Below are 25,901 nucleotides of genomic sequence, written 5' to 3'. Positions count from 1 at the left end.
GTTTCAGGCTGGACATAAGGAAGAATTTCTTTACTGTCCGAGCCCCCAAGGTCTGGAACAGCCTGCCACCGGAGGTGGTTCAAGCGCCCACATTGAACACCTTCAAGAGCAAACTGGATGCTCATCTTGCTGGGATCCTATGACCCCAGCTGACTTCCTGCCCTTTGGGCAGGGGGCTGGACTTGATGATCTTCCGAGGTCCCTTCCAGCCCTAATGTCTATGAAATCTATGAAACAGGGGCGGGCAATTATTTCGGGCAGAAGGCCACTTACTGAGTTTTGGCAAGCTATCGAGGGCTGCATGACAGGCAGCACAGGGCAGATAAATATTTATTTTCTAAATTTTTCAGGGGCCCTGCGGGCCGGACAGAATGGCCTGCCGGGCCGCATCCAGCCCCCAGGCCACATTTTGCCCACCCCTGTTCTAGAACCTGTATAAGTGCATCAGTGCAGCACTCAGTAGTGGTAATGTCCCAGGTGCAATGCTATGCTTATGAAGCTGCACTACTTCCAATCAAACTAGCTCAAGTTTCTCTATTGGGTGCTGCTCTTTATTGCAGTCATATGTCTTCCAATGGCTGTTACATACACTGTCTCCAGTCAGCATTTTGAATGAAAACTAGGCGTGAAATTTAAGATGACCCCCCAATAATTAGATTCTGTACAAAGAGAAGTATAATAAATTAATACATTTTCTATGTAAATAATCTAATTATTGGGGGGGGTGTCTTAGATTCTAAGTCATACTGAATTTGGGCAAATTCAGTAAACCCCAATCAGTACTAAATTGCTTGTGGCTTGCAAACAGCTGGCCTCTTACCCAAGGTGAATGGTCCGGATGTGTTTCTGAATCCCTGCAGCTGTGCTCAGTACCTTTCCACAGTTCTTCCAAAGGCATTTGAACATCACCTTCATGGAATTCTAAATAAGTATAAAAAAGTAGATTAATTTTTTTTTTTTATCACTCATTCACATTCAAGATGGAAACAAATAGACATACACAGCTGTTCAGTAAGTGTTGCTGCACAGTAAATTGCACCAAGTTCTCCTTTCAGCTATACTGGTAGAAATCCAGAGTGACTTTTAACCTTAAGGTAATGCCTCTGAATTCAGTAGAGCTCCTCTGGATTTATACTGGAGGAACTGCAATGAGAAATTCACCTCTTTATTCTTTTGCAAATCTCTTCTATTTATATGTATCTGCCAAAAAAGCTAGATAATATATATACTTAATGTATTTTTAACTTTATTTTTAAAGACTCTTTCAGTTGAATTAATTGAGAAAAGGATGGTGTCCTGCATTCCCTGTAGAAGCATACCCAACGTTAAGTTAAATACTTTCTAAGAACCATCTTCCTCCATTCATTGCTGGCAAAGAAAGAAAGATAGTTTCATGAAATCATGACGCCTGCTATGACAAAGGTCCTCCATCCTCCATGTAGCAATCATACATACTGCAGGATTTTTTTTTAAACATATGCACAATACTGGTTTAAATTTTTTCTGAGAGGGGCCATGTCCTTGTATGTGTGTAACTCCAATAGCTTAAATTAAGTGATTACTGATTTATGCTTGTGGAAGCGAGTGCTGAATCAGTCTTCCCACCTTTCATATTTTACAGTCTCTGAAAAATATGTTCAAATGCCTTTAGTTTCATCTAAAGCAAAACATACAATAATCTTGACTGGCAATTTAAGAGTATTATGTACCTTATAAGACTAGCCCAGTCAAATGTGGAAATGAAAGCTAACTATTCACCCTATGTTATTTCTATATTATTAAAAAAATGGAATCCACATACTTTAATCTGTACTTCTCTAAAAGTATTTTCTGTTATAAAACTGTACATTATCCCCTAAAAGAAGAGGAAGAGACTTGCATTCAATCATTGTTATGATATGTTACTGTTATTATATCTAGTTTCAAGTAAGATTAAATGAATGTATTCATATAGGCCCCAAATCAGAAAAAGCATATTCTTCAAAACAGCACTTATGCATACAGTTCAAGTCAAACACGTGCCCAAGTGCTGTCCTGAGTAAAAAAATATTTAATATCCCACCCTCTTGCTTTCTTTAATTGGGGTCATACAGAAACACATGCTGTTTTTCAGGATAATTAACTCATTCTACTACTATGTACATTTGATACAAGGTGAATGCTTGCATTAGAACACACTGAAAAAGTGGCAGTAGCATCACTAAAAACAACTTTTTAGTGATGCTACTGTGCAGTAGCCTAATAATATTGTGCAGTAGCGTATTAACACCGTTTGTGCTGTGATGCACTATGGCACAGTATTAGTAGGCTACTGAGCAGTTAGCGTCTTGTATAGACTTGCCTTGTAAATACCTTCGTGGAGACAAAACTTAACCTCAAAAAAAAAAAAAAAAAAAGTAAGGCAAGACTTCAGTAGGTCATCCAGTCCAACTCCCCGCTCAAGGCAGGATCAGTCCTCTCCAAACTATCCCAGACAAATGTTTGTCTATCCTACAGCTAAAAACTCAAGTGGCAGAGGTTCTACAACTTCAGTAGGTAGTTTGTTCCAATGCTTGACCACCTCCATTGTTGAAAAGTTCTTCCTAGTATTCAGGCTAGATCTCCCTAATTGATCCTTAAGTTCAGTACTTCTTGTGGTTTTTGTGGAGAACAACTGATTCTCCATCCCCTTTATAACAACCTTTTTGTATTTGAGGGATTATCAAATCACTCCTCAGTCTTCTCGTTTCCAAACTAAATAACCCCAATTCTTCCAACCTATTTTAATATGTCATGTTTTCAAGACCTCTAACCATTTATGTTGCTCTCCACTCCTAGTTGTCTATGTCCTTCTTGAAGTGCAGTGCCTAAAACTGGACACAGTGCTCCATCTAAGGCCTCACCAGTGCTAAACACAATGGAAAGATCACTTCCCATGGCATTTCTGTTAATACATCCCAGTAAACTGTTTGCTTTTATTACAACAATGGTACAGTATGGACTCATATTTACTTTGTAGTTGACTATTATACCCAGCTCCTTTTCTCTAGCATTGCAGCCTAGGTGGTCAATAATAGGCACTTCTTTCTAGCACGGAAAAATCCAGTGACTGAAAGCTGAAGCTAGACAAATTCAGACCAAAAATAAAAACCAAACTGTGAGGTAACTTAGCTATTTAAACAATTTACTAAGAGCTAGGGATAGTTTTACTTTGGTAGAAATCTTGAAGTCAGGAAGGATATTTTTCTAAGATATGATGCAATTCAAACAAGAATTAATTCATGTAAGTCCTAGGACCAGAGTTATGCAGAGGTCAGGTTAGATGATCACAATAGTCCCCTATGGCTGTGTACAAACATTCATTTCTAGCAGTGGGAAATTTTCACCAACTAGAAATGATTCTGGGAGCGGGAGCAGTACAGACATTCAGCAATGGGGACTTGCCAATTCTTGATAATTTTATGTTCAAATGCCTTGAATAAAGGAGGTAGCCAAAAAAACCAGTCTGCACAAATTGGATTGAGTCCCTTGAGTTAACTCTCCAGTGAAAACATTAATAGAGCAAATAAAAGTGACAAGAGACTGTAACCACCAGGTTAGGCTCTGCAAGCGACACACACCTGATTATTGGACTGGAGATGTTGGGGACTGCAAGATGTAAGGGAACCCTTTTTATACCAGTCTGTGTAATTGCTCTTTAAGAACATTACAGAAGAACAAGCTCTGGGAACAGCATTTACCATGAGAAGATGATAACTAGCCCTTTTTTGCCTGTGGTAGGTTTAATTACCACATCATTTCTCACTGGCATTACAACACAGACCATAAATATTGATGTGCAAGAAATGTGATTTAAAATAAATCATATCCACTATACTTTTCTTGTACTTGACAGGGACTTTTCCTTTCTGCCAGCCCCAATAAAAGTACCTTAACTGCTAGAGGAGCATGGGATCTCTTTGGCACAAAAAACACATCTAAAATAATTTTGAAAGAAAACCAATAATGAAAGCCAGATTCAAATACCCTTTAAAGCCCTTGCAGCCCACTGACTTCAGTTGTGAGGCAGACTGCAAAGGGAGAATTTGACCCTTAAGTGCTCAAAGCACCCAAGTGTTCAAATGATCTGAATTTCAAAAAAGCATAAACCTGCAGCTTTTCTTGATATTAGCAGGACCTGATGAGGCTTGGCATCTTAAGAAAATAAGGCTATAAGTACAAACAGTGCTAATTATTAAGGACTACACCCCACTGATCCATATCCCTATTTAGATTTATTATTCTATGTTTTCAGTGTTCTGATATAGATAACCAGATGTAAGCAAGGGGAGTATGAAAAAAACCAAGAGTTAGTTTGAAATCAAATCCCATGAAATCTTGCCTATTTTCAGGAAAGTACCACTTTCCCCAGGTTAAGTCCATTTCTATAGAAACGATTGTTATCTGGTTATCTAGTAATTCACCTTCTCCAAATTTAGTGAAACAAGAATGCTCAGGCAATTCCTTTGTCATTCTCCAGTGCTTTATCATAAAAATAGCAGTCATAACAAACCCCTTCAAATATTAAATATATTTGATAGGAAATAACTGAATTAATGTAAAAAGTTAAACATATATTCAACTTTCTTCGCAAGAGGTGGTAGAACATGTGACATTTTCCAAATCACAACCCTCTGAAGCAGAGGTAATTTGACATTAACTGATTTGGTAATGTTACCAGCCACTCTTTATCGTTACAGTTTTGTTTTATGAAATGACAACATGAAAGACCAATAGCTTGTAGGAAGTATCTTTTCCAAGATCACAGTAAGACAAGTACTAGCCAGGGACCTGAGTAAAAAGACTTGGAGAGTGGGGAGGTGGTGGCATTCACTTGCAGAACATTCTATTATTCTTATGCAAATCTGATGTTTGTTGTACAGACCGAAAATTACAAGCACCATCGCAGTTCCTCGGCTCATATAAAATGCCTGAATAATCAGATGTCTGTACTCTCCAAAAAGACAACCTAGGTAACAATAAACATGGCATCTCTAAAATCATCTGCCTGAGTGATGATACATACAATTTTAACAAGGTAGTGAAAAGCATACCAGAATTTCCACTCCCTCCCTGGTTCCTTAAATAATTACTGGATTTATTTTAATAACTATCTAACTTGTAATATGTTCCAATAAATGCACCTCTATAGCCTTTCATCCAACAGGCAACACTATTTTATATTACCCTCCCATAAGTGATGTCTAAAGCAAAAGCAAGAGCAGTTGTGGGTTATCAAATGAACAACTTTTGTAGCAAACAAGATAAATCTGATCAGATTTAAACAATCATTAAAACTTCTTCCTGCTGGTCATGAAGCAATTAACTCTCTCAGTCTGAGCCAGAAACAAAGTCACTAAAGATGAATAAATACCCTGTTTTTCTCTTCCTTACAGAAAGCCCTTTTTCATCTTGCTATATAAAACCTGTCCTGTTGCGTTAGGAGTGAGAAAAGCTTGGACTACTGCCATCTCTTTGTTTTCTTTTTCTTCAAGAGGCATTTGCTTGCTGGCATATTGATAGGGGGTGTGTGTGGGGGGGGAGGATAGAATTATATACATTCTGAATCATTTTGTTTAGTTTCATTTATTCAGTAGTGAGTGAGGCACATTTATTCCTGGTGGAGTATTCCTGGTTACAGGGGAGTTCCACCAGGGATTAATTTGGTCAATGACACTATACTGGAAACTATCAGATTTTATTCCTCCTGAATGTGTGTTCAGAGACTGTTTCACATTATGCAGGCACCTGATAATGCTGTCAGACTAAGAATTTCATATTTCAGCAAACTAGAAATATGGGGTCAAATCCTGCCAAGGTACTAGCAAAAGCAGGGGGTGGGGCAGGGAGGGAGGGCAGAGGCTGCTCAGGTCATCTTGTACCAAAGGAATTAGCCAAAGCTGGACAGAAATCCCCTGAGAGGCTAGAGGCAACACCATCTGTAGAGAATGTTGCTGCTTCTCTGAGCAGGACCTATACACACCCTGGCCTTCTTCCAGAAACAAAGTGGTGTGGCAGGAAGTGGGTGTACTACGGGACTGGATTCAGTTGGGTTAGGTCCCTGGGAACATGGTATGTGGATCTGCATGTTAGCTGGGTGCCATGGCGAGATTTTGCCTCTGTTGAAATTCTCTACAGAGCTGCTCATGCTGGCTTTTGTCCTTATCCTCCCCTTCACAGTCTAACAACATCCCTGGGATACAGTTGTATGGAACCTAACATGAGGCTAACCTTTCTCTTCCTAGGGATGGGTTCATCAAAGAGAAGGTTGCTTGTTTCAGCTTCATCAATACCATCATCTGGCTGGGAAGGTGTTCGAAAAGGTTTGAAGCTATCGGCAGACAGAGGTGGAGATGGGGTGGATGGATTAGACTGATCACTTGGAGCACTCCAGCTCCAGTATCCACTGCTGCTGGTACTGGAAGGCACAAATCCTCCTTCCTTCCAAGATCCATTCAGAGAATCTGTCAATTAACAACAACAAGCATTAAAACAAATGCTCATATACCATATGATAAGGCTAAGGAGATCTGTTTGCTTTTACTTGGTGCTTAGAAAACATGCTGATGAATGAACTAGACTTAGGCTGATAAAAGCTAGAGAATGTGCAAAGGAGAAATGAAGACTTATACCTATAACTCTAATTTATACAGGTTTCACTCACCTACAGTCTGAAAATACCCCCATGGGCCCCCTGGCTCATGCCTTTCACTCTCCCTTCCCCCCCTCCAACCCTCACAGCTTTGCTGGTACCCCTCACCCCCCACCCACAGTTCCTGCTCCCTCAGCCCTGCCGGTTTTGCCAACCACAGGAACTTTCAAGAACCTAACCCTGTGGTTGGTGAGGGAAACCAGTACCTATTCCACTCAAAAGCATTTCACTGTAATATGTGACTGTAAATACAAAGCCACTTCATTACAAAGAAGACTCACAGAAATCATAGAGAAGCAGGGCTGGAAGGGATGTAAAGTGGTCATCCAGTCCAACCCCTTAACTGAGGCAGAATCATCCCCATCCAAACCATCCTATACAATACATAATTTAAATTTGTTGTATAACTACTGTCAACCCTGACAAAAGACATAAAACCTGCCACAGGTAAAGAAGGGGAACCATGACAGTCAATGTCCTGCTTCAAGAGATCCCAGGTAGAGGGCCACAACCCCCCGTTACAGAAGAAGGCAAAAACCCTCACGGTCCATACCAATCTGACCAAGGAGTAAAATTCCTCCCTGCCCCAAAACATGGTGCTTGGTCTGAGTAGGAGCCAAGTACCTCTGACTTTAAGTCCCAGCAGGAGCCCACCCCAGTCAAAATCTTCAGTCTTGGTTACAGCCAACAACTAATGCCTTCAGGGAAGACTTAAAAATACCCTAAGGAAACACAGGAGGAGCAAGGGGCAACCAGCAAAGCCCAGGAGTATGGGAAATACTTATAGTACAACATAGGCCTAGATCATCCCCAACCACTGGCTGTCCAACCTCTTCTTTAACACCTCCAGTGATGGACAGTCCACAACTTCCCTAGGCAGTCTGTTCTACTGCCTTACTGTTCTAACAGTAAAGAAATTAGGAGGAGAGGAAACAAGCTTTTCTGGAGCACAGTCCATGAATAGCTTTCTATGATCAAAAGATCATAGGACTGTAAGGCTAGAAAGGGTCACCTAAGTCCAGGCCCCTACTCAAGGCAGCATCATACCTGACTAAACCATCCTAGCCAAGTGTCTGTCTAAACTGCTCTTAAAGATTTCTAGGGATGGAGAGTCTACAATGTCTCCAATATTCCAGTACTTGACCACTCTCAGGGTCAGAAAGTTCTTCTTAATCCCCAACCTAAATTTCCTCTGCTGCAGTCTGAGGTCATTGCTTCTGTCCCATGCAGCCACAGAGAAAAGCCTATCTGCATCCTCTTTATAAGTGCTTTTCAGGTATCTGAAGACTGTTACTGCCTCCCCCCCACCCCAGTCTTCTCTTCTCCAGACTAAATAATCCTAGTTCTTTCAGCCTGTCTTCATAAATCATGCTTCCCAGTACTCTAATATTTTTGTCACACTCTGCTAGAGTCTTTCCAATCTGTCCATATCCTTTTTGAAGTGTGGGTCCCAAAACTGGACACAGTACTCTGGAAGAGGTCTACCAATACTGAATATAGTGAAAGAATCACTTCCCTTAATTTGCAAGAGAACTTCTGTCAATACAACCAAGTATGCTGCTGGCTTTTTTGGCAACAAGAGCACACTGTTGGCTCATGTTCAGCTTATGGTCCACAGTAACCCCCAGACCCTCCTCTGCACGGCTGCAGCCCAACCAATCATTCCTCAGTCTGTATTTACATTATGTTCTGTTCTGTCCCAAGTGCAGGTTGTCACAACCCAAGGGTGTGATTTTTGTTTGTGTGTGCTTCGGCACTGCTAAATTATTTCCTGCCACTCGTAGCTTTCTTTGCAGGGTGCATTTCTTAGTTACAAAAAGAGAAATGCATGGTGCAAGGAGTTCCCGCCATTCGTATGTGGATGTGTGTCCCACTATTGGCCAGTTCTAAATTATTCCCACGTGGCGGCTAGCGATTGGCTTGCTAGCCGTATAAGAGGCTTGAGCGGTTTCCGCCCAAGTTGGAGGACTCCATGACTATCAGGAGGAAGAGAACTTCACGTCTCATGAAGATTTCTAAGCGCTGCGGAGCCTATCGGACCCAGCGTGCATCTCAAGAAGGCTATAGGGGTCTGATCAGCCTCTCGCCTCTCCCTGTCGTCGCCTGATCCCTCGACGTACCCTTCCCTGCGCGCAAGTTCCACGGAGCCTAGCAAACTTCGTGTGAGTGTATTCAGAGCTCTCTGCTTCGAGTTACTTTCTTTGGTTGACACGACGGGCTCGCGGTTTAGAGCCTTCAACCGGATGGGCTAGAAGGTTCACGGGAAGGAACTCTAGTCCGCCTCTCTTCTTTTCTGTCTGTAACTGCAACTCAAGCAAGTTTTCCTGCCTGCACCGCGACCATCTTTGGTGTAAGTAAAATAATCTTTAATCAACCACTAAGCTTCCGTGCCTAATTCTAGCGTGCCGCCTGTCTTCCCCGACCCGGCGTGTCTGGGCTGCTGGCCACAGCCCGCCGCGCGAAAAAAGGGCCTCGGACCGCTCCCGGCCCGCACACAGGTCTTTGCATTTGTTCTTCCAGAATTTCATTTGATCAATTTTGGATCAGTTCTCCAGCTTATTCAGGTCATTCTAGATCCTGTCCTCCAGAGTGTCTGCAACTTCAGCTACTTGGGGTAATCCACATATTTGCTAAGTGTACACTTAATCCTATCATCTAAATAATTAATGAAGATGCGAAACAATACAGGACCCAAGACAGGCACCTGGGGAACCACACTTATACCTCCTCTTAACTAGATATTTAGCCATTGATGACTACTCATTGAAAATAATGATCCAACCAATTATGAATTCACCTTACGATACCTTTATCTAGACTATACTTCCTTAGCTTGTTAATTGAATGTCATGAAAGATAGTGTCAAAAACCTTGCTAAAGTCAAGGTATATCACATCCCCAGCTCTTCTCCCATCCACAGAATCTGTCACCTTATCATAGAAGGAAATCAAGTTAGTTAGGCATGACTTGCTCTCAGTGAATTCATGCTGGCTGCTCCTGATTGCCTTGCTCTCCTCTAGGTGCTTTACAATAGATTCCTTGACAACCTTTTTCATGATCTTTCTGGGTATCAAGGTCAGATGGACTGGTGTGTAATTCTCCAGATCCCCCTTAATTCCTTTCCTAAAGATAGGCATTATATTTGTCTTTTTCCAATCATCCATGCCTTCACCTGATCCGCACCAGTTCTCAAAGAGGATAGCCAGTGGTTCTGGCATTCCCGTAGCCAGTTCTGTCAGTATCCTATGGTGCATCCAATTCAGCCCTGCTTTCTTGAAATTATGTAGCTTCTCTGAGTAATCTCTAACCTGTTCTTCCACTACCTTAGGCTGTTTGTCTCATTCCTCATTTTTGAAGACTGAAGTAAAAAAGGCCTTAAATACTTCAGCCTTCTCTGTATCCTCAACTTGATTGCCTTATGCATCCCACAAGGGACCTATGGTTTCTTTGGTCTTCCTCTTACTTTTGACATACTTGTAGAATCCCCTTGCTAGTTGCATCTCAAATTGTGCTTTGGTCTTCCTAATACTGCCCAGTTAGCCACAGAGAAAGGCCTATCTGCATCCTCTTTATAAAAGACGGTACTTATAGCTACTGCTGTCTTATGCTCTTCCCTAACAATAGGTCCAGGTTTCCACTTTTTGTAGGACTCATTTTTGAGATTCAGCTCATTGAAGAGATTGCTGTTTAGCCAGGCTGGTCTCCTGTTGTACTTTCCATTCTTCTGTTGCATTGGGATATCTTGTTCCTGCACCCTTAATATGGCCTTCTTAAAGTAGAGCTTCCTTTTTTGGGTTTCTTTTCCCTTCAGATTTGCCTCACAGGAAATCTTACCAGTCCCCTGAGTGTGTTAAGGTTTGGTTTTTTTGGAAGTCCTTCCTTCCATTCAGATCTTGAACTCTATAATTTTGTGGTAACTGTCACACAAATTACCTTCCACCTTCACATTCTCAACCAATTATTTTCTACTTATGAGCAGCAAGTTACAAAGAGCCTGCCTCCTGGTTGGACTCTCCACTTATACCAAAAAGTTATTTTCAACACACTCCAAGGATCTGCTGGACTGCCAGCATACTTCTGTGTTTTCTTCCCAGCAGATGTCATCATATTAAGTCCCACATGAGAACCAGATACTGTGATCTAGAAACTTCCATCAGTTGTCCACCTTTTCCTTCTGGTTTGGTGGCCTACAGCAGAAGCCCACCATGACATCCCCTGGCTGTTCTCTCCCTTGCCCTTTACCGAAAGGCTTTCAACATGCCTGCCTTCCACTCTGTACTGCACCTGAGAACATGCATACATCTCCTTTATATATAGAACAACACCTCCTTTCCCTCCCGTAACTGTCCTTCCTGAACAAGTTATACCCATCTATGATGGTACTCCAATCCTATGAACTATCTCACCAAGTCTCCATAATCCTAATTACCTACTTATCACCTAATCCTTCCCTTCTGGGCTTTTGTCTCCAAGAGGCCAACAAACAGTCAGTCAGATACTATGGAGTAAGGGCCCTGATTCAGTAAGGTACACTTAAGCATGTAGTTGCAATCTGTTGACTTTACTGGGAATTAGGCATACATGACATTGCTGTCATAAATAGCAATGTCTTCCTGAATGGGGCTCAAATGCATACAGGTAGATAGATTAAGCCAAAAAAAATCCACAAACCAAAATTAAAAAAAAAAAAAAATCCATTCCCTTTCAGGGAAACCCTGGAGGGAGGGTAAAAATGTAATAGGAAGTCCTTCCTTGCACTTCTTGGAATACTTTGAAGGCACTTGGGAGTGTTTTAAATGTTATATCTGTCCATGTCCTTACTCTATATATTGCCCAATCTTATGCCTCTGGACTTTATATTCTGAGCTTATTTAAGAAGAGGACAAACCCAGCCTGAGCCTGACAGTAACCCATACCTATATAAATCTTGTGAAGCCCCCAAACAAAACCAAACTGATGTTCTAAGCTCCATCCCCATGCTCTCCCAGTGCTTGCGTCTAACAGCTTTTTGTCTGTTTGGATTGCATACAGCAATGGCTCTTAATCTTTTTAGACTCAAAGTACCCTTCATTAGGCTCAAAATACCACTTGGAAAATGCCAGCTCTTAATTTTCATTCATTTTTTGGATTACAGAAAAATAATAGTGATTCTTCTGTTGCAAAGACCACAATGCTTTTGACGCAATGGATTCCTATTTGAAATTACTGGGTTTAACTTGTCAATCATGTTTGCACACCTGATAGTGTTAACACTGTGTGGCACCCCATGGCCCCCCAAAAGGATCTTGAGGCATTCCAAGGTGCAAGAGCACCCTGGTTGAGAATCAGGGCCTTGTTACATGGTAATTTTGGGTGGCTCCTAGAGGTCTTAACACCTGGATTGTCTACACATTAACACCTGAAACTAGTTTTAAATGCTCATTATGCAGTTCAAAGTCATGTCACTCCAGGGCAGGATTATCTCTGATCTGTGTTACCCAGTTTGTTACACTAAGGTATACACCCTTGGAGAAAAACATCTTTTTCTTCATGGAGAGCCATGAATGTTTTTTATATTTAGCAAGTATGGGTAAACAATAAAATGTAGTGTTTAATGCAAGCCTGGAGTCTTTCCAAGGCTGACAGTACCTACAATTTCTTTTCCCTCACAGACACTTCTTGATCTTATCACTTTCTAACAGACAAGTCTCATTCTCAGTCATACTGCCAACATGAAAATCACGTGCATCTGTTTGTTACCAAAAGCCTGATCCAAAAACCATTGAAGTCAATAGGAGTGTTTCCAGCTGACTTCAGTGGGCTTCAACATACCGACTGGTCCTGTAAACATGTAAGTGCCCATCTAGTTAGGCTCACTTGAGTAGTCCCATAACTACTTGTGAATAAACTGCACGTGGCTAAGTGTTTGTGGAATCAGGGTAAAGAGTACAAAACATAGGCAAATTAGCATACTCCAAGATACCTTTGAAAATAGGCACATACTCAGCTTATTGTTCACAAAATAATACATGAGAACATAATGCTTGAATAGTTTCAGTTTGTTGTTACCAAACTTCATGCTTTCATAGATTCATAGAAGTAGGGTAGGAAGGGACCTTCTTGATCATCAAGTCTGATCCCCTGCCCTGGGCAGGAGAGAAAACTGGGCTCAAATGACCCCAGCCAGGTAGGCATCAAGCCTCCTCTTAAAGACCCGCAGGGTAGGAGCCCGCACCACTTCCCTTGGAAGTTGGTTCCAGATCCTAGCCACCCTGACTGTGAAGTAGTGCCTTCGGATGTCTAGTCTAAACTTACTCTCTAACAATTTGTGGCCATTATTCCTTGTTACCCCGGAGGGCACTAGGGGGAACAGTGTCTCTCCCAAACTCTGCTGGCCCCCCCTGGTGAGTTTATAGATGGCCACCAGGTCCCCCTTCAGCCTTCTCGTGTGAAGTCTGAACAGGTTAAGGTTCCGTAGCCTCTCTTCGTAGGATTGCCCTGCTGTCCCTGGATCATGCAGGTGGCCCTCCTCCAGACCATCTCAAGGCTGTCCACATCCCACCTGAAGTGTGGCACCCAGAACTGAACACAGTACTCCAGCTGCGGCCTGACCAGTGTCGCATAGAGGGGGAGAATCACCTCCTTGGGCCTGCTTCAGATGCATCTGTGGATGCACGACAAGGTACAGTTAGCCCTACTGACCGTGACCTCGCATTGTCGGCCCATGTTCATCTTGGAGTCAATAATGACTCCAAGATCTCTCTGTCACCGTGCTCTCAAGAAGGGACTTTCCCAGCTTATGAGTGTGCTGCTGGTTCCCACTGCCCAAGTGCAGCACCCTGCACTTGCCAGTATTAAAATCCATCCTATTTTCGTTAGCCCACCCCTGTAACCTGTCCTGGTCCTGCTGTAATCTGTCCTTCCCTACTAGTGTGCCCACCTTACCCCAAATCTTGGTATCATCAGCAAATTTAAACAGGCTGCTTTTTACCCTGTTGTCCAAGTCACTAATAAAGAAACTGAACAGTGCGGGTCCATGTACCTATATATTTATCAAGGGTGTAGGTTGTAGCCATGTTGGTTTGAGGACCTAGGCAGACAAGGTTCTTTGGGTGAATCTGATATTTTTTATTAGACCAACTTAAATAGTTGGAAATATTTTTTTTTTAGCAAGATTTTGGGTTTAAGAACCCTTTGTCAGGCTGAGGAAGTCTCTGCAGTTGGTGTGTGCTCTTCCCGGATGGAATGAATAGTAAAGAAGCCAGAGGCTGGTCTGCATGCAAAACAGGCAGTCAGTGAAGATGTAAATTGAGGAATCAGTGGGTGAGAGACAGGCTGGGTGAGGGGGAGGGGAGAGAAAAGGGGGATGAATGTAGCAGTTAAATAGTGGAGAGGTACCTGAGGAGTCAGATGTCAGGCGGGTTATAATGTGTCATAAATCCAATGTCTATATTTAGTCCATGATTTTTTTGTATCCAGGAGGTTGATGAAGTTCATAGGCTCATCTCTGAGAAGTGTTTTGTAAGTTCCCTTTGAGGATTTTACAAAACCTGAGAGATTGGATAAAGAGTGGTTTTCTTCTGAAAAATGCGCCCTCACAGGTAATTGGGTATTCCTGTCTTTGATAGTTTCCGACGTGCATTAATTCTGGTGCACAGTTGTTGTTTGGTCTCTCCTACATATTTTCCATCAGGGCATTTGGTGCCTTGGATGAGATATATTACATTTCTGGAGGAGCAGCTGTAAGATCTGGGAATGCTGATGGTTCTGTCAGGTGTAGTAATTGTGGGGGTGGTGGAGATGTGTTGGTAGGTTTTACATTTCTTGTCATGGCATGGTCTGGATCCTTTTGGTGTGTTCTGGGCCTGAGAAAGTTTGTTTCTGATGAGGTTAGCGAGGTTTAGTGCTTGTTTGAAGGCTAGGATGGGTGGTTCTGGGAAGATCTCTTTAAGAATAGGGTCCCTTTCTAGTATAGGTTGCAATTGTTTGAGGATTTTCCATATGGGTTCGAGGAAGGGATGATATGTCATAACCAGTGGTGTGCGATTCATGGGGGCTTTTCTTCTGTACTGCAGCAATTCTTCATGCGGTATCCAGGTGGCTCTTTCAAACGTGCGATCTATCTATCTGTTTTTCCTCTTCTCTTGCTTTTTTTTTTTTTTTTTTTTTTTTTTTTTTTAATTATTTGCAATCTATTCTCATGTCAAAGCCAAGAAGCACATCGGTATCAACTTGTGAAATTTGCACAGCTTAAAAATGCAGTTTGTTCAGGACAACAAAGGAAACAATTGTCTTTCCAGCATAGTTTTCCTACATGTTTATAGAAGTGCTTTGTGTTTCCTGGTTTTACAGCTTCCCTCACCTCACTGAGAAGAGATTTAATCAGGAACATTTTTGAAAACAAGTACTATGTAATGACTGAATGAGGTTGAAAACAAGAAGAAAAAACCACAGTGAGTCTGTGGCTCATTAACACAAACACACTTGGCAGTAAAAAGATTTTGAAACAGGTATAAGTGTAATATATTCTCACATTAGTATTCTTTTTACATTGCCAGAGCAATGGCTTTAGTGATAATAATCTCACTTAAGTCGTGGGGAATAAGGGCCAGAAACTGATCTAATTCCTATGCATGTTAACACAGAATAATTCCCCCCCAAATTTGACCTAAATGCTAATACATTCTTTACGGGTACACAAAACGCCACTGTTACACAAGTTTCCTTAATTACAGAGCTAGGTATGTCTTATTTTAGAAAAGAAATTAAGAATTATTCCTACGATGAAGTTATTACTGTTAGATATGTATTTTCTTACATTACTGACATCAAAATCAGGAACAGTGTAGTAGTCCAGCAGTATTAACAGAGGTTTAAATAAATAAATCCTCATTCAGGCAAGACTTAGCCTCTTCAAAGGGCATTTTGCTTGAGTAAGGGCTTCAGAATTTGGTCCTTAGTTTTGAAAATATTTGAATCAAAACTTTTAAAGATTGCTTTTCCAGTATTTAGGAAATACCCAAACCGTATATGTGGAAAAACATCACAGAACACTCAAACTGTATTTTAAAAAAATCATATTCAGTCATGACCGTTTATATATCAATGCTTTAGTAGAGTTTAGGAGAGCTTTCCAGTCAAGAGCTGCTAGGTAGCATTCACTGATGCTCTGTTTTTAATTACTTGGAAGGTGCTCAGATAATATGGTGGTAAAAGCCATATAAGTGTAGCCCAGGTACACCCAGGGGTGTGCCCTGTCTGCAAGTGGAAGGAATGGGGTGGTCAGGCAAGAGTGCTGTGAGAGGGGCCTGCTACTGGGGAGCAGTTTCTTCTTTTCTCTATAAAGCCAGGCCAGGACAAAGCACTTCACTATATACAAATTTATTGCTATACAAAATAAATATAAATAATAGACATTAAATACTTACAGTAGAATTAGTATGTGATACCTGTCACAATAACCTGCAATCAACACATTGCACCACTTCGAGGGACTTCAAAACATAGAACAGGTGATTCACAGCATAGGTAATAATTAACCCCCTGCACAGATGAACATTAACACCCTGGAACAGGTAAGTCAAGGCATCAACATAATAAACACACACAAAAATCAACTTAGATAAACCCAGGTAAGTTGAGGTAGCAATATTCCAATAATAGGCAGTAAACATATACAGGTAATGAAGACAGGTAAACCCATATAAACCCCCTTAAGGGGTACCCATAACTATATTAACCTCTACAGTACAATCACAAAATATGGGGTGCAACCAGCACCCCACAGGATGTTCCCTGGAGCCTCTCCCTTTAGGGCCGTGGGGATGTGGACACGCCCCCTGCCACAATGGAGGAGGGTGGAGGCTGCAGACCCTCCTCTCCCAAGCCCTCCTCCCCTGTGGGGCCTGCTTTCCCAGCAACTCCTGCTCCCGCTCTGAAGCAGCCAAGGTTCGTCCCCTGGTGGCCAGTCCCGCAAGGGCCTCTCTCCGGCGGTGCCTCCGGCTCCTCTTGATGGCCTGGTGCCCCACACTAAGCACCTAGGGCGCTCTTACGGGAGCCCAGCCCTTACTGGCTCCAGTTCCCTGGCTTCATGCCGGGGGTCCTTCCCTTTCCTGGGCCCTGCTCTGGGCACCAGGGCTCTTTTAGTTTAATGCTGAGCCACACTGTGGGGCTCTGGTTACCTGACCTAGAGCTGGAGCTAACTTGAGCAGCCTTGAACTGCTCTTGAGCTTGACTCTCCCTGCACTGACCTGCACATCGTGTGGGGCACGAGCAGTCTTGAGCCATTTCCAGGGGTGGCTCTCCGTGTGCTGGTCCACACACCGGGTGAGGCCTGAGCAGCCTCAAGCTGCTCCCAGGCCTGGCTCCCCATGCGCCAATCCACGTACTGCCCGCCTAGTCACTTGCCGGGCTCTCAGGCTCAAGCCGCCTTGAGTGGCTCCTGGAGCCTGAGCGCCATGCACCTATCCGCACACCATTAAGGCTCAGGCAGAGTCCCAAGGACAATCATCTCTGGAGCTCCTCTCTCCTTGCTGTCCCTTGGCACATCTCTCTTCCAGCGTGTTGAGCATGCTCTCCTTTTATACGCTTTGGGGGTTCCACCCATGAAGTCTGGCAGATCCGCTGTGCTGCAATCCACAGTCCAGTCAGGGAGCTCCTTTCCCCCTCCCTTCAGGAAAGGGGTAGTGCCTGCTTTCTCTCAGTTTGTTTCTGATTGGTGGATTGTTTATAGTCTTTGCTCCCTTGGAGGGCTAAGCTTGTTTGACACAGGCTGTTATCGCTCTACTGCCTCTTAAAAAGCCTTATTTTCAGGTACTTTCTCTACTGGAATAGAGTCTAGAGACCCTCAGTACTCTAGAGGTAGGTATGGTATAAATATAGTATACAACAGTCCGCACCACAGAATGATTCCATAAGCCTTCTTGTTCTCATTGACCTGATTATAATATTCCTGATAACAAGTTACTCTCTAAGTCCCTTAGTTGGAATGACAATGGGTAAACTTTTCTGCTATTTCCTTTTCCAGTTGTATTATTACTGCTGCTACTGGTGAAATAAGAAAATTATATCTTGCCATACTTACTCAGATGTACAAGGCATCTGCTGCAAAACTGAAAAGCAACGTTCAGATTCTTAATATATTATATTCCCGCTCTTCACAACCCCCCAGAGCATTATGTAAGCTTACCACTGGGTCGGACAGGAGGGCTGCGAACCAAAGGGCTGGTGGACAAACTGGTTAGTACCATAGCTGCTGTCACTTTATCCATGTCCAGTTCTTCTGAAGATTTTCTGAAACAGAGGAAGAAAATGCATCAGCAAGTATCTGAATTGTTCAGAATTTCCTTCATAGATCTAGTCTGCAGGACAGTTGCACAAAACAGCACAACTACCTGGGCAGAGAAGCAGAGGAACTGCATCAGAAAGCATGGCTCTATCCAAGCTTTTGATACCCTGAGGTTTTAACAAATCAGCCCAATCTAAGGGGAAAAATACTGGAAAAGAAAGTGGATCTGCATAAGACCATGTCAGGACTATTGTGAACCTGTCACTTATCATGACTTCCTCCTCTATCAGCTGCTCACAACTTAAAAGTTAAGCATATGCTTAAGCACTTTTCTGGATAGAGACCTACAGAAACAAAAATAAGGTAAAATAACTCATAACAGTAATAATAATAGTAAAAGTAAAATATTATTCACTGCAGAGTAATGGATGACCAAGACGCTAAAACTGAAGGGGGCATATGTTACCATTGCTGAGTTCAATTAAGCCTCTTTTCATAGAATCATAGAAAATTAAGGTTGGAGGGGACCTCAGGAGGTTATCTGGTCCAATCCTCGAAGCAAGACCATCCCCAACTAGATCATCCCAGCCAAAGCTTTTTCTAGACAGGTCTTAAAAACGTCCAAGGATGGAGATTCCACCACCTCTCTGGGTAACCTGTTCTAGTGTTTTACTGCCCGTCTAATGAGAAAATTTTTCCTAATATCTAATCTAAACTTCCCCTGCTGCAACTTGAGACTGTTGCTTCTTGTTCTGTCATCTACTACCACTGAAAACAGTCTAGCTCTATCCTCTTTCAAACCCCCTTTAATGTAGTTGAAGGCTGCTATTAAATCCCCTCTCAGTCACCTCTTCTCTAGACTAAATAAGCCTAGTTCCCTCAGCCTCTCCTCAGAAGTTATGGGCCCCAACCCCCTCACTGTATTTGTTGCCCTCCGCTGGACTCTCTCCTATTTGTTCACATATTTTCTGTAGTGGGGGGCCCAAAACTGAACACAGGACTCCAGATGTGGCCTCACCAGTGCTGAATAGAGGAGAATAATCACTTCCCTTGACCTGCTGGCAACACTCCTACCAATGCAGCCCAGTATGCCTTTAGCTTTCTTTGAACAAGGGCACACTGCTGGCTCATACTCAGCTTACTGCCTGCTGTAACCCCCAGGTCCTTTTCTGCAGAGCTGCTGCCCAGGCTGTTAGCCCCCAGCCTGTACTGGTGCATGGGATTGTTCTGTCCTAAGTGCAGGACTTTGTGCTTCTCCTTGTTGAACCTCATGTGTTTTCCTTTGGCCCAATCCTCCAATTTGTCTAGCCCACTGAATCCTAGCCTTACCCTCCAGCATATCTACTGCTCCCCCCAGTTTGGTGTCATCTGCAAACTTTTGCTGTATTTGAAAGGCCAGTACCTTTGTCAGCTAGGTTTAAAAGCCAATTGCTTCAAATACAAATACATTTTTAAAAATTCAGTTCATCATCACTGCTCTTTTAGTTATTAGTTTCAAACACCTGCTAGGCTACACAGTAAACCTGTCAACCAAGTGGGCACCCTAGTGTAAGATCACCATTTTTAAAAATGGACTAGTTTCAATCCTTGAATAATCTATAATGCTTGGCCCTCAGGAGATGGCAAGTATACAAGGGAAGTAACTGTTATGGTGTAGGGTGCTTGCAGCTGACCTGCATCTTTCCCAAAGTGGGCAAAGCTGGCTTTACCAGGGGACCAGACAGGGCAGCAGAACCCCAGGCAAACCCTAGCAGTCCATTTCCTTGGTGGCTTGAACTTCACTTTAAAGTTATTCTTTACCTGACAGAACTCCAGAGATGTAGACGTGTAAACACAGCATTACACACACACACGTTCCATGAGACAAAACGTGTCTCTCTCTGCCAGGGTAACTAGTTTGAAACAAGCTTTTAGAATCCGCCCCCCCCCCCCTTTTTTTTTAGATAGTGCAGAGCTCTTCCTTTCCTTACCTGGAAAAAATGGCTCCCTTTATACTACAGCATTTTTCAAATTACACTTCCATTTACATTCTGTCAAACAGATTTCTGCACCAAAGTAACAACTCCTGCACATCACAGGATGTGGACTAAGCTGACACAGACGAGATCTATTCACAAACATGCAGGAGACCCTCATAAACTCACATTTGTGAGCCACTGTGAATGACTGGGCTTTGCAAAGCAAAGAACAGTAAAAAAAGGAGGCTCATTCATTATAAACGGCACAATAGTAATTTAATTTAATGTTTACAGATAAATTTCTATTATTACTTACTATGCTTCATAGACATTACTGAATAAACTGAATATTATTCTTAAATAATGAATTCATAATAACGAGGTTTCACAATAAATCTCTAATTTTCTATTTTTGCTGAGAAATAGAGAAGGACCCCCAACCTTTGCTGTGAATTTAAAAGTTGAAGATTTATGAGGTTATAAAACTATCTATAAAAACTCTCCTCTTTTTTTAATTAGCTGCCTGACAACTAATCACCATAAACTAATTTTACCCTACAACTGACAGCTTTTTTTATTGAAATTCAGGATCTCAAGTGACGTAGGCCATTAAAGGCCAGGTTTGCAATTAAAAGTTTTGCTGTCATAACTATGCTGAATAGCAGTGCAATTATTCTAACACAGCAACACCTGCAAAAGTGTTCAAGTGCCTGGATAGCTGTTGCATTTTCCTTGGGTAAAACATGTACAGAACTGTCCCACATGACTGCCTTGAGGGAAAAGTGGTTAAATCTGCCAGTTTCAACAAAGTTTAGCCCAACTGCTCATGCAGAGACTACCTTAGTTTTGCTCATTACCCTGACTGAGCCTAAAATGGGTACACCTTGAACAATTCATTTGCATGACAGAGAAATGAGATGAATTAACAAACCATGAATGGTACTTAATTATTTGTAGGAACAGTCTGGCAAGATATTTCCATGTCTCCGACCCAAGCACATTTTACTTCCATCCAAGCCACTTCGGAGTTGTTCAACTCTTGATTTTCTTTTAGGGAAATAACTACCAGGGAAGGGCCTCTCTCTGTAAGCCCCGCAGGAGCAGTGATTGTTTTGGTGGAATTTGTTGGGAATTCTGTCCATTCTACTACAATGGGACATTTTTTTCTGGGCTCAGCTCCCCTTTCCATTTTGGGGGCAGCCACACTGAAATCCCAACCCCTGATGCCTCAGTCATGATAGATAGTTCTCATGGATAGCTTTAGGATTAGTCCAAGACTATTTATCCTCTACACTACTTCATTTACCCAGGCCAGTAATGCAACTCTGGTCTCCTGCCCTCTTAGGATTGTGGAGTCAGACCAGATTCTCTGCTTTCAAAAGTTTATCCAATTGAACCTCCATCATACAAGGTTTCCTGGGCTTGCTTTTTTCCCATTGGTGGCTACCTTCACCAAAGTATAAGCTTTTTTGTTTTAGATTGTTAGGTTTCTATAGAAGAAAAATGGTCGAAACCCCTTTGTTCTGATTCAGAAACTCTGCACAAGGCCTTTTCTGGGATCCTTGGCACAGGTCCAAATACAAGGAGTGCTGGGTACTATTTGTACTCCCCTCAACTGCTGTTCTACCACCCATCTAGGAAGAATGGGATAGCACGCACCATTCTAGAATGTTTTAGAAATAGAACCAAATAATTTCCACCAGCCTATCAGTGTGTCGGGTGTGCAGGAATGGTGAGTACTTTGTGGATCCTCCACTGCCTGATGCACTCTAGATTCAGAGTTTCTCACTTTATCTGTTTGCATTTCACTCGGGACCCCAAACCTGGTAAAGAATTTATTCACTAAAGCCTCTGCAGCTGTCAGACTGCCTTGATGTCTTACCGCAGTGGTGCTCAATTTTTTGGCCCGAAAGGCCAGATAAGTGGCATGGGGCCAGTCTATGGGCTAGGTCCCTCATGGGTTGCCACTCACGGCTGTGCTTTCCGCCTGCCGGGTTCCCCACAAATCCTGGAATTTGGCAGTTCCAGAACCTATGGGAGCAGAGATCCAGGGAATTATGAGGAGCCCAGTGAGCCAAATGACATGGCTTTGCTAGCCAGACTTGGCCAGTGGGCCAGGAATTGAGCACCCCTGTCTTACTGGGTAAGCTGAAGTACATTTTGTGAAAGAGCTCATAACTATAAGCAAATACATATTGCCAATCTGTCACAGGAAAAAACGTAAGCTCATCCACAACACAAAGATACTATTGCAGAGCTCACCCAGTATTAGAGAGATTCTTTTTTGCAATACAAGTATCGCATTATCTGCACCATTTTTCAGTACCGTGGCGAGGAAGTTTGGCGCTCACGGCAAGCCAGCAGCAGCCCACCTTCACCCCACACACACATCTGGGGGGCAACCCACCTACCACATACTTGCCCGTGAGTGCAAAACAGGCATTAGGAAAGGAACAAAAAATCCTAAATGTGGAATATACAATAAAAGGTACAATAAAAGGTGGGTTGTTTTTTTTTTTCAATCAGTCATTAATCACAAATGCTCAAATCTTCCTAACACTGAAGAATCGGTAAGTGTAGCCTAATGCATGGTTATTTTCTAGAATGCTCTCAGACACCAAACAAAATTGCAGCTACATTATAAAAGGAATCTCTTTTTTGTGTTGGGCAAAGTACTGTACCATAAGAATCCACAATCTTGTGCTCCAAGATATTATGAATCCACTAAATAGTCTGCATTAAAATAATATTAGGTTACCACCTAACAACTGAAATATTGACAAATCAATGAGCTGATCTTGTTAGTTGTTGGTTATAAAATATAAACGATAATGTACTAGCCAATACAAAACCAAAATATAAAAGTAGCCAGAAAAAAACAAAGAATACAAAATCCTTATTAGTTTTTGAAAGGAGTAGGTTTTCATATATTTGTATATAAATCAGTAGAGTTCTGTAGAGTTATGTCATCTGAGCGAAATATACCATTATAACTTGCAGTTAAATGATGAACCAGATGCACAATGACATGATGCATTTATTATGAGCATGGGAGACTTACTTGACTGTGCTCTTACTGGCCAGATGTCAATAGCTTCCCAACTTTTCTTGGGACTGTCAAGACTGACACACCAATGGAACAGACATAGATTCATAGACTGTAGAGTCGGAAGGGACCACAATGGATCATCGTGTCCGACCCTCTGCCCCTGGCAGGAAAGAGGACTGAGGTCAGATGACCCCAGCCAGGTGACTATCTAACCTCCTCTTGAAGACCTCCAAGCTAGGTGATAGCACCACCTCTCTTGGAAGCCCATTCCAGATCCTGGCCACCAGATCCTGGTGAAAAATTTCTTTCTAATATCTAACCTAAATTCACTCTCAACTAGTTTATACCCATTATTCCTAGTCACTCCCTGGGGTGCCTTAGTAAACAGCGCTTCCCCTATTCCCCGTTGACCTCCCCTAATAAATTTATAGACGGCCACAAGATCTCCCCTCAGACATCTCTTGTGAAGGCTGAAGAGATTCAGCTCGCTCAACCTCCCCCCGTAGGGTCTATCATGAAGGCCACTAATCATGTGAGTGGCCCTCCTCTGGACCCTCTCGAGATTCCCTGCATCCCTCTTGGAGTGTGGCGCCCAAAACTGGACACAGTACTCCAACTGCGGCCTGACCAGTACAGCATAGAGGAGGAGCATCACCTCCTTTGATGCATTAGTCATGCACCTGCTAATTCACGACAAGGTGCGATTGGTCTTGTTGATGGCCTCGTTACACTGCCGGCTCATGTTCATCTTGGAGTCAATTATAACTCCAAGATCCCTCTCTGCCTCCGAGCTGCTGAGAAGGATACTCCCCAACCTATAGGTGTGCTGGGGGTTCCTCCTTCCCAGGTGGAGTACCTTATATTTATCTTTATTAAATTGCATCCTATTTCTCTCCAACCTGTTCAGGTCACCCTGAATCTGCTCCCTGCCCTCCGGTGTACTAACTTTGCCCCATAACTTGGTATCATCAACGAACTTGGAGAGGGTGCTCTCCACGCCCTCGTCCAAATTGCTGATGAAGATATTAAATAATATCGGTCCGAAGACCGAACCCTGTGGGACCCCACTGCCCACCTACCTCCAGGCCGAGAAGGAGCCATCCACCACCACTCTCTGGGCGTGGTCCCTAAGCCAGTTGGCCACCCACCTGACCGTGTAGGCGTCCACTTCACAGTTTGCTAGTTTCCCAATGAGGATAGGGTGCGAAACATGCTCTGCCACACTACTCATTACCAGGAATCCTGGTTTTCTGTGATAAAAAAATCAAGTTTTCAAATAAACCCCCCCCCCCCCAAAATGCACATTTTTCTGTGATTAAAATGAAATGCCAATGCGCAAGCATGCACGCACACACACAGAGTGGCATCTGTTTTAATCATGGGAAAATGTGGATTTTGTGGAGTTTTTTTTTAATCAGAAATTTTGGATTTTTTTAATCAGAGAAAACCAAGATGCCTGCTCATTACTCTACTATTTTCATTGAATGCAGTTTTCAATGATACCCAATGCCATGATAAATTAGTTACACAAAATATCTTCATCATAAATTTTCCGCCCCCTTCCAAGTGCTACATATCTGAACACATCATAAAATAGCATCAGAGCCCACCACTAAACATTCCAACTATTCTTGACACAACTGACAACATTTTATGATTTAAGTGTTTGGTCTCTGAATGTAAAAATACATCAGTGAAAGTTACATGATATCTCAATGATACCTGGGTTGTAATGATTTAAAGACAACATGATGCCCCTGAGAATGAGTTAGCCATGTAATGCAAGACGAATGAGTCACAAATTTGATTTAAATTGCTTATGGAGACTATGTTTGACTGAAGAGTCTAGCTGTAACCAACTGGCAAGTAAGTGGTATTTTTCAAAGTCTTTTATTTCTCCTCCAACCAAAGAGCACAAGCAGCCATGCCCTTATGGAAAGACAGTCTATTGCAATGAAAACAATAGGGACCTTTAAAAATACCATACACTTCTATAGAAATTACTGTAAACAGCTGTCAAATCTAATAGAGAATTACTTATTTATTTAGGTTTTTTAGCCATCTTATAGAATTCTATTTATTCTACCTAGAATTCTACCTATAAAATTCTAGAAAAATAATTCAATTTTATAGGGCAGTTCACAAAACTGTATAGAAAGGTTATCATTATCTATTAACTTCTAAAAAACTTCCATAAATAGCTTCCATCTCTCTAGAATAAAAGGGTTAGAAGGGACCTCAAGGATCGTAAAGTCCAACCCCCTGAAGAAATACGGAATTCACTATTTTTAACCATCTTAGATAGTTACCTAATCAACCTCTTCTCAAAAACCACCAATACAGAACATTCCATCCTTTCCCTAAAGGACACGCAAATGCAGGTATCAAATTTAGGTGAAATTAATTCATGCACATTAACAAACTTGTAGACATGACCCAGCACTAACTTTAGTGCTGGGCCTGCCCTGCCACTAAGGGACTGGCCTAAGCCCAGCCCCAGGGAACATCCAGCAGCTGGGTTGCTGGACACTGGCCCTGCCCCCTAGGCCTCCCCAACAGCCCCCCACTCTGGGCCTGAAGACCCAAAATATTGTAAACAGTTTTCCCCTTGTATATACTTTCCCACTTGTAAGCAGGTTTTTATTGTTGGTGGATGGGGAGGGTGGTGGATGGGCTCTGTTGGTTGAGGGGGGAGGGGATTCTGTTTGTTGCGGGGGAGGTATGGCAGTGGGCATTGTGAGGTTAATAGTTTTTTATGTTTTACCTATGTGCATGTCCTGAGAGTGGTGCTGGGGGTGGGCAGGGGGTGTGTGGGCAGCGGGGCAGGCAGGCTGAAGTGGGGAGTGCTGGGGGGCAGGGTCAGCCAGAGCCTCCCACAGCCAGTGCCCTGGCCTCTGCTGGCGAGTGCGCGGCTGCCCTGGGACTTGGTCATTGCTGGCAAGGGCCAGGACTGAGGAG

General features: G+C 42.6%; 1 protein-coding gene across 1 annotated transcript in view; it reads right to left on the bottom strand.

Moving 5' to 3' along the window:
- Positions 1-25,901, bottom strand: part of ZNF704 (zinc finger protein 704) — a gene marked incomplete at both ends in the record, with an annotated part of 143,351 nt that overhangs the window by 25,077 nt on the left and 92,373 nt on the right. Inside the window, 3 exons of the mRNA XM_006036976.1 lie at positions 821-921; positions 6,250-6,482; positions 17,838-17,941. Of these exons, the coding sequence (XP_006037038.1) occupies positions 821-921; positions 6,250-6,482; positions 17,838-17,941 (438 nt within the window). The remainder of the gene's footprint in view (positions 1-820; positions 922-6,249; positions 6,483-17,837; positions 17,942-25,901) is intronic.

The sequence above is a fragment of the Alligator sinensis genome, unplaced genomic scaffold (assembly GCF_000455745.1).
Source record: "Alligator sinensis unplaced genomic scaffold, ASM45574v1 scaffold350_1, whole genome shotgun sequence".
NCBI classification, from domain to species: Eukaryota; Metazoa; Chordata; order Crocodylia; family Alligatoridae; genus Alligator; species Alligator sinensis.
Note: the sequence above shows the minus strand (reverse complement) of the source record. Positions and strands in the feature narration are given on the sequence as shown.